The 10,076-nt window shown below is 37.6% G+C and overlaps 1 protein-coding gene across 2 annotated transcripts; it reads left to right on the plus strand.

Moving 5' to 3' along the window:
• Positions 1 to 80: 80 nt before the first annotated feature.
• On the plus strand, positions 81 to 7,554 carry LOC131352004 (toll-like receptor 13). Of its 2 annotated transcripts, XM_058387809.1 has the most exons (4): positions 81 to 2,833; positions 3,093 to 3,301; positions 4,880 to 4,988; positions 5,924 to 7,554. In XM_058387809.1, exons 1-4 carry the CDS (start codon positions 269 to 271, stop codon positions 5,933 to 5,935), a joined length of 2,895 nt encoding a protein of 964 aa, XP_058243792.1. In that variant the 5' UTR covers positions 81 to 268; the 3' UTR covers positions 5,936 to 7,554. The 2 variants fall into 2 exon arrangements, with proteins under 2 accessions (XP_058243792.1, XP_058243800.1); XM_058387817.1 differs by lacking the exons at positions 4,880 to 4,988; positions 5,924 to 7,554 and adding an exon at positions 3,547 to 4,584.
• The last annotated feature ends 2,522 nt before the right edge of the window (positions 7,555 to 10,076 follow it).

Here is a 10,076-nt window from a genome sequence, read left to right on the forward strand (position 1 = left end):
CTGTGAAGAATCTGAAATATCCCTCTACTAATCTTCAGAAATCTCTCAGTCCAAGTGTATTTCCTCTCAGCATTCTTATGCCCTTGAGTTTACTAAGCTGCTGCATTGATGCTACACTAACAGTGCATGTCCTTCCTCAAATGCAGTTTACTTGATTTAAATAAAACTGAAGTGAAAAACATGAATCCACCTAAACTTTAAATACGCAAACTGTACAGTCAAAGGCGAACCACAACGATGAAACGCTGCTCTGAATAAACAAGAAAATATGAAATATACAGTAGCTACTCAGAATATGGGTATGTATAAGCCAGTAACTGTGTGTTCGTCTCTGTGTTTCTGCTTGAGAGTCATTCTGTATTTTAGTACGTCTGCTGGTGTCACTGCTCTCATTAGTAAACGCTGCATGACTTTTGAAGAGCATCTCCTCCGTGACGTTCATACAGTCTGCTCTCCTCAGCCTGGGCTTGGTCCCTATGGCGAATGCAACGTCTTGGACTTCCGAAAGGATCTCTTGGAGCTTGAAACAGGAATCCGATTTCTTTGCATTTACGGTGATGCTACAGTCATTCCAGCTAATGCTTTCTCGCACCTTGCAACCTTAGAATTTCTGGAAATCCGTGGATATAATCTCAGAAGGGTTCAGTCTGGTGCCTTTTCTGGCCTTTTCAACCTTAAATATCTGTATGTTGCTTTCAGTTCCTCTGATTGCAGCAATATTGTATTGGACACTCCTGTTTTTGCTGGATTGGATCATCTAGAGGAAATATCCTTAATGGGATTTCAGTTTTCTGGCATTCCCAATAGCACATTTGAGCATCTGGTCAGTTTAGTTAAGTTATCTCTGGACACTGTATGTGTGAAAAAACTTAGTGAGGTTTTATGCAATGTCCCAAATGAAATGACCCACTTAAAATACCTAGAAGTGATTGACAGCGGCATCACTTCCATCAGAAAAAGAGGCTGTCCATCATGGCCTACAGCTGTGCTGGCAGGAATACAAGTTTTAGATCTTAGTAAAAACTCTATTAAAAAAATAGAGGCCCACTCTTTGGTAGCGTTTCAAAACCTTTCAAGGCTTTCTCTAAATTTTTATGGTGTATGGCTAGGAGAAATTTGGGAGTCTGGAATTGGAAAAGTGAGCAACATTGCGTTGTCTGGAGCTTCTTTAAAAGAATATTCTACCAACTGCAAAGAAGTGTGCCAACTAGTTTCTAACATCAATCTCCACTCTCTTGAGCTATCCTATATACGCCTAGATTCACTGTCAATGGAAGATTTAAAAGATTGTGGAAAAGAACTTAAAGTGCTTAGTATATATAATACCAAAGTCCAGCAGCTGGACCCAGGATTCTGGAGAAGCATAGCGGGAATACAGACAGTGGAGTTGGTCAGAATGGCACTGAGTGAAGCCTCATTCTGTGCTGCTGCCAATGGGACTGTTTGGAATGTAACTACTCTGAATCTAATGAACAATCTGCTAACTGTAGTCAAAACACACCAGTTTGTTTGCACCCCTTTACTCGAGCAGCTTCTTCTTAATGGAAATGCGATTGCGACACTAGAACCGGAAGCGTTCAGTGGTCTGCGTCATCTTAAGATTCTCAAACTTAACTTGAACAGGATCAAAATACTTGCTGCCAATGACTTTCAGTCTCTCTGTTCTCTAGAAGTTCTCCTTCTGGATGAAAATGTGATTGAGAGAATTGAGAATGGGGTATTTAGAAACCAGAAGGAGCTGCGTGAAATTACATTCGGAAGGTTGGAGTACGTCTATGTATTATATCTGAACTTGTTGTTTTATGGGCTTCCGGAGAACCTGGAGCGTCTCAGTATTGATGCATATGTTGGGACTAATCTCTTTTTGGGAAATGCTGGAAGACCCAATAAAAGCCTCATATTTGAATTAAAAGGAGACCAGCTCACCCTTGGAGACAACTATTCTCCCTTTTTGGAATCTGTCCGAGAGTTTAAGCTGAGTGGAATCACCTTTTATTTTAAGTATGACTTTTTTGTTCCTTATTTTTCACATCTTGAATCCTTAGAGTTGACAGCTAATCCTGAGCAGACAGTCCAGAATTACACAGAAATCAGCAAATTGCGTTATCTCAAACGCCTCAAACTCATCAACCTTAATTTCTTAAACCTCCCTGATCCCAGTATAACCTTCTGGAATCTGGACCGGCTACAGATCCTTGTACTCTATAACTGCCGCCTGAATATTCTGACGAAGGCGATGTTCAGAGATCTGCACTCACTGGAGCTGTTGCATCTTTACAGTGAAAAGCCTTTAATCTTACAGGATGGGATGTTTGATGCCATGCCAGTTCTGAAAGCTGTTGTGATTGAAAGAGTGGTCTTTCGATGTGACTGTCAGGCTGACTGGTTCCTAGAATGGGCGCAGAACACACGAGCAAAGGTGATCAATCTGCCGGAGCAGCAATGTGTCTGGCGTTACCAGAAACTGAATTTATTGTCCACTATGGAAAAGTTATGTCAGACAGATAGGCAGTACTTGTGCTATTTGGGCACTGTCAACCTCATCAGTCTACTGCTTGTAAGTGCTCTTAGCTATCGCTTTGCTTACTGGCCTTGCATGGTCCTCATCTTCCGACTTCGAGGATATACGGAAAGGAAGTTTGGCAAAGCTTGGAGGAGGAGAAGGCAAAGGCACAGAGGGGATGAACTAGAAGTTGAAGAAGACATGAAATATGATGCATTTGTGTCATTCAGTCACCGTGATGAAGCTTGGGTCTTTGAGGAGTTGGCCCCACGGCTGGAGGAACAAGGCCAACCCAGGCTGCGACTCTGCTTACACAACAGAGACTTTGAGGTAAAAGTTATACAAATAAACTAAACATTAGATGGTGTTAATTAAGATGCTATGTGATATCGATGTGTTATGAGCAAAAAAAAAAATTAAGGCCTAGTCTTTATATTTTAGAGATACCTTCAAACAGGTGACAACGTGTGTATACAGCTTTAAAGAAGTTAACTAATAAAAATACATTTGTTTATTTAGATTCAAGTTTTCAACATCAGTACAATAGTAATTATTTTAATGGTGCTTATTTTAATTGATTTGTTTTTAGGTGGGAAAGGGGATAGTTGATAACATAGCAGAGAGCATCTACAGCAGCAGGCGTACGATGTGTGTGCTAAGTCGTCAGTATCTGCGAAGCGACTGGTGCAGTCTGGAGATGCGAATGGCGACATATCGACTGCTTGAAGAACAGAAGCATCGTCTCATTCTCATCTTTCTTGAGCACATCTCCCCATTTGAGCTCAGCACTTTTCACCGGTAAAAAAAAAAAACATCACATGACCATTAAGCAATTGCATTTTTCTTGGCGATAACAAGCAAATGTAACAGTGGTTTTGTTTATTTACAGAGATTAGTATGTTAGTGGGACAGTTTTTACTTTTAATTTTTACATGTCAAATGTTATCACAAACTTTATTTATTAATTTATTTATTAATTCCTTTGATTCAATATTTTTATTTTTTACCGGGCCTAAATAACAGTTCTCACCAATTTCTTCCAGCAAATAACCTCAGATGACGACAACAACAACAAACACAACAGATTTTTATATGTAGTCATTTAATCCCAAAAACTAAACCAACATTCAGGAGCCAGGTGGGAAAAAATAAGTATACCCTATGATCCAATGATATTAAGAAACACTTTTAGCAACAATAACCTGAAGTAAATGTAGGAGTTTATCCGTCTCACATCATTTTGGAGAAATTTTGCCCCACTATTTATTACATTACGAATAGGTCTGTAGGAATTTGTTAATGCACAATGCTTTTATTATCCCATCACATCATTTCAGTGGATTGAGGACTGGACTTTGATTTGGCCATTCCAACATTTTTTTTCTTCTATGCTTGTCTTGTTGCATGACCCAATTTCATCCCAAGTTAAGCTGCTGGACAGATGGCCTCAAATTAGTCTCAAGAATATTCTGGTATAAAGTGGATTTCATAATTGTGTCAATAGCTGCAAGTTTCCCAGGCCCTGTGGCTGCAAAACCAGCCCAAAATATAACTTCTCCATCACCTTACTTTACAGTTTAAAGCTTACTGGTAATAATTGGCAATTGTCTTGAAAACTCTCCATGTGTAAACAATTCTTCTCAATGTTTGAATTGTGAATTTTAAATTGTTTGGAGATGGCCTTATAACCCTTCCCAGGTTGATGAGCAACAACAATTACTTTCTCAGAGATCATGGCTGATGTCCTTTATTCTTGCTACACACTCAAGCACTCCAGTATAGAACTTCCTACTTTTCTGCTTTTATAGAAGCAGTCACACTTCCTGATGATATCTTGTGTATTTCATTAGTTACAACTGGCTGCCAATTGCTCTCTTAATGACTGTGGAATTCGAAAGGGTGTACTTATTTTTCCCCAACTTGTTTCTCAATGTAGGTTTAAATTCTGGCAAAAAATGACCATGTGCTAAAACCTGTAGTGGGTTTCTTTTTGCAACCTGGAATTATTTGTGTATTTATAGACATTTGTGGGAACCACATAATTGTTTTTTATTCCCTAATAAATAAAAATCTACAATTAATTGTGGGTGTACTTAATTTTTCCCCTGTCCTTATATTGTGCCTTTCCTGGAAATAACAGAAATCAGTTATTAGTTGCTTTTTTCAAGCTTCAAATGACCAATATCTCTATTTAAAAACAAATTGATATTAATAAAAGTAGAAAAATGATCATTCCCTTTGCAAGCCAGTGATTTCTGAAGTATTCTTGGAAAGAATAATTATGATAATTTGCAAGTAAAGTTATCACACAAAGTAAGTTTAAAACAAAAAAAATCATTTACACAATTTAATAGCAAGCTGTATACCTTTTCATAGCTTGGCTAAGCTGGTCAAATCACACACCTATCTGGACTGGCCACAGGACGAGGCAGAGAGGACACACTTCTGGGAACGTCTGAGAAGAAACATTGCTGAGGGGGAGATGGTGAGGCTTTATGTGTCATTTCACACACACACATTGTATTTTTACCACACATGGTCATTTTTTAGCACTTTGGCAAAAATTCTAGACATAATTTTTTTTAGAAGGTATGACTGAGCTAGAAAAAAAGTTGTAAAAATCTAACAATGTACAACAAAATTTCTCAAATACCAAAATAGCATTTATTATTTTTATATCAACTGATGAGAATATATTTATTAGTAGGTTTAACTTTTTTAAAGCATCCTTCATAAAGGTAGAAAGAAGCCACATTTACTTTATAAAGCACCTCACCGGGAGAACTAGCATCCATTCTTCCTTTTCATCCTCATTTGATGAGCTTTCATAATTTAAGCCCAATGTTATATTCCTGGAAAGTATCATATCATGTCTGCTGTGGATGTCACTAAATTTACTCTAGTAGTGGTTTCGAAATAGGAAGTGGAATTTAATGTGGCGAACACATACGAGCAGTTTGATACAATGAAACATTGCAGTGTGGTTAAAGTAAACGACACTTGACCAATTAAATTAGTGAACTAACTGTTTTTTATTTAAGAATAATGCATAAAATGAGTACTTCAAGACAGTAACGTTCTCAAAAAGTATTGAGTTGAAAATTTCATTGTCCGTACCACTTATCCAATCTATCATCGGGAGCCTCAGGCGTCATCGGGCATCAAGGCAGGATACACCCTGGACGGAGTGCCAACCAATCGCAGGGCACACACACACTCTGGGCAATTTTGAGACTCCAATCAGCCTAGAAGCATGTCTTTGGACTGTGGGAGGAAACCCACCAAGCACAGGGAAAACATGCAAACTCCACACACACAATGAGCGGGAGACTCGAACCCAGGACGCTGGAGGTGTGAGGCAAATGTGCTAACCACTAAACCACCGTGCTTAATAAGTCTTTCTGTCTTTTTCTTCTGCAGGATGCTCAGTAAAAACTACATATACCACCACAGAGGACTATGTGAAGACAAGATTAATCCATTTAAACGTCTTGCTCAGTTGTTCATTTAAAAAGCATGTTTACTCTCTTACGCTTCATTCCCAGGCTGGGAATCACTCCAGCCACTGAGGGGTTAACTCTCAGAGCCGGTCCCAAGCCTAAAATGGCAGGAAGGTCATCTGGTGTAAATCCTGTGGCAAAATCAAATATGTGGCTAGGATGATCTGTTGTAGTGACCCCAAATAGGGAGCAGCAACACTGATTATTCATCATTACGCAGATATAATATATTCATTAACTACGAACAAAAATGGGGATTAATAAGTATTTTAAATAGGTTTGAGTGTATTTCTAAAAATTCTAATGCTAAACAAATACAAACATTTGAGCTAGCTTTGGTAAAAGTAAATGACCAAATAAATCCCCTGGGCAAAAATAGCAGCAACATTTACAGTTCAAAAATTCATGTAAAACACTCTCCACATAAAGCAGAAAAGCAAATATATTAATTCAACTGAATTCAGTTTTCCATTTGCATGATTATTTGACTCACCAGTCAAGGTTTGATCTTATATTCATAGGTTAGTTTTGTAGATAATCACCAGAAGAAAAGTTGTTGACAACAAATAAACTGAGGAAAGTTAATGAAGAATTAGCAGTGACCTGTACAGAACTGATACAGAACTGGCATTTAATAAAAACTGCCTGCTTCTCCACTATTGTAGTCTTTAACAATTTAATGTTTCTTTCATCTGTGTGTTATTTTGTGTTATATCTATTAATTTTATTTAAAAAAAAATGTTTTAGTTTAGTTTTTTTGCTGAGCTGGGAATATTCGTATGCATTTCGAATAATGAGAGTATTAAAATTTGTCATTTGATAGAAACTTTCTCTGTTCTTAATGACTTCATTAATCATTCGTGCTACAAATGTGTGACACAAAATGATGTGAATATGACCCTGGTGGTTTTTTCGAAGTACTTATTCAAATCTAAAGAAATGTTTTCAGTTCTGCATTTTGTGGCTAACTAAATTACTATCTCTGGCTTCAAAATAGATAGATCAGTTTCTCTCATTTCCTCTTTAGTTCAAGTTATTGTTGCTAAAGGTGGTTCTACAAGTTACTGAATATGAGGGTGGACCTACTGGGGCACAAGCCCCAAGAATTTTACAAAAATACTTCAAACCCCCACATCCTGCTCATTAAGACAGCAATAAACATTAGCCTGGTAGCTTTTGTACCTATCCTCAGTCCTCAGCTACAATGTTGTATTATAAATTATCGTCTGACGTCTGATGGATGAAGAGCACAAGAGAGAGGGATGAAGTGTATGAAGAGGTTGCGCAGGATATTTTGTCTTCAGCTGATGTTACAATTCACCTTCCTGTTTTAAACAATTCAAATGATGTAATCGATGACCTTCATTGAATCGGAAAGCCTATTCAGCCTTCAGACGCTCATCAATTTACTGGGGCACAGCAAACTTTTAAGTCTGGTAATGCCCCTGGTGTGTACTTTTTTTGTATTTTTTCTTCACTCTTACTGTTTCTCAGATTATTCTTAAAATATGTATATTCTTGTGTTAATGAACTTGTAGTATCAGTAAGAATTTGTGGTCTAAAGATTAAACATTTCAGTAGAAGATGCCTCCACTTGCTATATGTGTGAAATGGAACATATTTATGTAAAATATCCAAAAATTCCTTTTATATTATTTATTATATTATTAGACTATAAAGCACTTCTGTAAGTCACTAAGGATAAGGGTGTCTGCTAAATGCTGTCATTTTAAATGCAATATAAAGGATGCTGGCATGGTGGCTTAGTGGTTAGCACATTTGCCTTGTGTTTGCTAGACTCCCTGTCTGCTCTCGCTTACAAATGTCTCTGAAATGGAGGCTGCAATCAGCATTCTACTGTTTCAGTTTAAGGCCTTTGTAGAGAACGAAGGCTTTAACCACACACCAAGCAGACTATACAGAGCCTGCTGACCTCCCAGCTGCCAAACTACACCATGGTGCTTTCATTTGAACCGCAGCTGAAACCTTACCACGTCGTATAGGAAGAGTCTGATACAGCTTTATCTCCTAAGACACTCAAAACTGGTCAACAAGGCTTAGAGCAGGGATCTGTCCAAATTGTTAACTCTTATTCTCCAGGACCAGACTTGAGATCAGGTTCGTGCTTGGATATGTGCTGCCAAATCAGGGCTGTAGTTTTCTTATCATCACACCTTTCATTAGTTGGCCCAAGGGTGTTGAGGAGACAACCAGGCCAGATCTGGGTGAGCTCCAAGAGGATCCAATTATATGACAGACATATTAAATTAAAATATATGTTGGTCCAAAACTTTGGTTTCCGCCAGTCCTGACAAATACAAAGGTTGGGCATATATGAAATGCACTTCCTAGGGTGTTGTGCTAAATAAATAGCATGCAGTGGGTGAACAGTATCAGTGTTCTAGGTCTACTTCAGAAGTGTTAGAATTTATCACAGTGTGCTGACTAAGCTATATTGAGCATACACCAAGATACAAGAGTCATCACCACCCAAAGATTTTCCAGTAATAGCATTTCCACAACAATTTGCCCAACTATATATATATATATAAAACTGCTGTAGAATAAGTGAGAGCAGATATTAATTCATTTCATAGTTGTTCCAGAACATTAAATGTTAATATATTTATATATATATTAACATTTAATGTTCTGGAACATCTATGAAATGAATTAATGTCTGCTCTCACTTATTCTACAGCAGTTATAAACAGTCAATTTCTTCTCCTTTGATCAACAGCCACACAGTGATAGATAGATAGATAGATAGATAGATAGATAGATAGATAGATAGATAGATAGATAGATAGATAGATAGACAGACAGACAGACAGACAGACAGACAGACAGACAGACAGACAGATAGATAGGCAGGCTGGCTGGCTAGCTGGCTGGCTAGCTGGCTGGTGTTCTATATTGAGCCCCAAAGGAAATTCTAGGAAAATTTGTTTATGTGGAAAATCTGCCATACAAGTCTTTGTGATACTGTGTTACTATAGAAATTTTAACATAGAAAAAGCACATTATGAGCTTGTGATTTATTGTATGAGCTGCTAATTTTTTTTTGTTGAACATTAATCAATACCTTCTGAGAACGGAGCATAGTACTGAGCTGTGGTATAAACTCATATGACCTCTTATAAAATCCCAGGATATTTATTTTTTCCTCCTTATTTTGATCTAATAACTGAACACATTTTTTTAAGATGCATTGCATGAAGCACTAATGTACTGTATAGTGTTACTAATCAAAGTTAGTGGCCATATATATACACTAGAGGGCAATGTAGAAAACGCTTATTTAAGCACACTATAATAAGTGCTCTAATGAATAGTGTAGATGTAAGGGTGTGGCGTGAGTCTTGTCTCAGCAGACCTGTCTATTTTAAATCCTTACAAATTAAAGCTGAGGCAATGTGTATGTTTAGATTAACCAGTCAAACCCTCACTCCTTAATCCTGAAGTCAAAAGCAGCATTATAAAGTCTTGGCCCGCAGAAAAAACCCCAACTAGCTAATACAATTGTTTTTCCCCCTTACAGAATGCCAGTGACTCATCAGTCATTGACCAGCTCATGAGTTCCATAGAAAAAAAAACAATGCCGGAGAGCTGAGTTTCCTGGAGTTCTAGCGGTTTATTGGCCAACTGGCAAGCACTCATGGGGTTTTTTAATAAATAGCTGCTGTTCCTATTATTCTGTTTTAAAGTGATTTAAATGTGATTCTTAAATCAAATTCTTCTAACAGAGAGAAGTTCCTTTTTGGGAAGTAAAACCTTTAACTATCCAAAGAGCATTCGATTAATCTTATAATGTTTCATGATTATGTGCTTAGAGCTTTTGTCTAACATGAAAGTAGACTGATTTTGTCTCAGTAATTGCAATGCACATTTTAAAATTTATTTGGATAGCACAATTATATTTACATTGTCTCAAAGCAGTTTTACAGAAGTATAGAAACATAGGGTGAAAATGATAAAGTGAGAAGCTGACCAAAAGCTGACTGATGCAACGGCAGTTCAACGATGGTGCGATAGTCTCTAAGTGGCTCTGTCTACAGCAGTCCCCTGTGTAA

This window comes from Hemibagrus wyckioides, linkage group LG01 (assembly GCF_019097595.1).
Source record: "Hemibagrus wyckioides isolate EC202008001 linkage group LG01, SWU_Hwy_1.0, whole genome shotgun sequence".
Lineage (NCBI taxonomy): Eukaryota > Metazoa > Chordata > Actinopteri > Siluriformes > Bagridae > Hemibagrus > Hemibagrus wyckioides.

What these genes read in the sequence shown, in the direction of transcription:
- LOC131352004 (XM_058387809.1), top strand. Translation starts at nt 269, where the DNA reads ATGAAATATACAGTAGCTACTCAGAATATGGGTATGTATAAGCCAGTA. An exon ending in TACACAACAGAGACTTTGAG is followed by an intron (nt 2,834 to 3,092) that starts GTAAAAGTTATA and finishes ATTTGTTTTTAG; the next exon opens with GTGGGAAAGGGGATAGTTGA. An exon ending in GAGCTCAGCACTTTTCACCG is followed by an intron (nt 3,302 to 4,879) that starts GTAAAAAAAAAA and finishes ACCTTTTCATAG; the next exon opens with CTTGGCTAAGCTGGTCAAAT.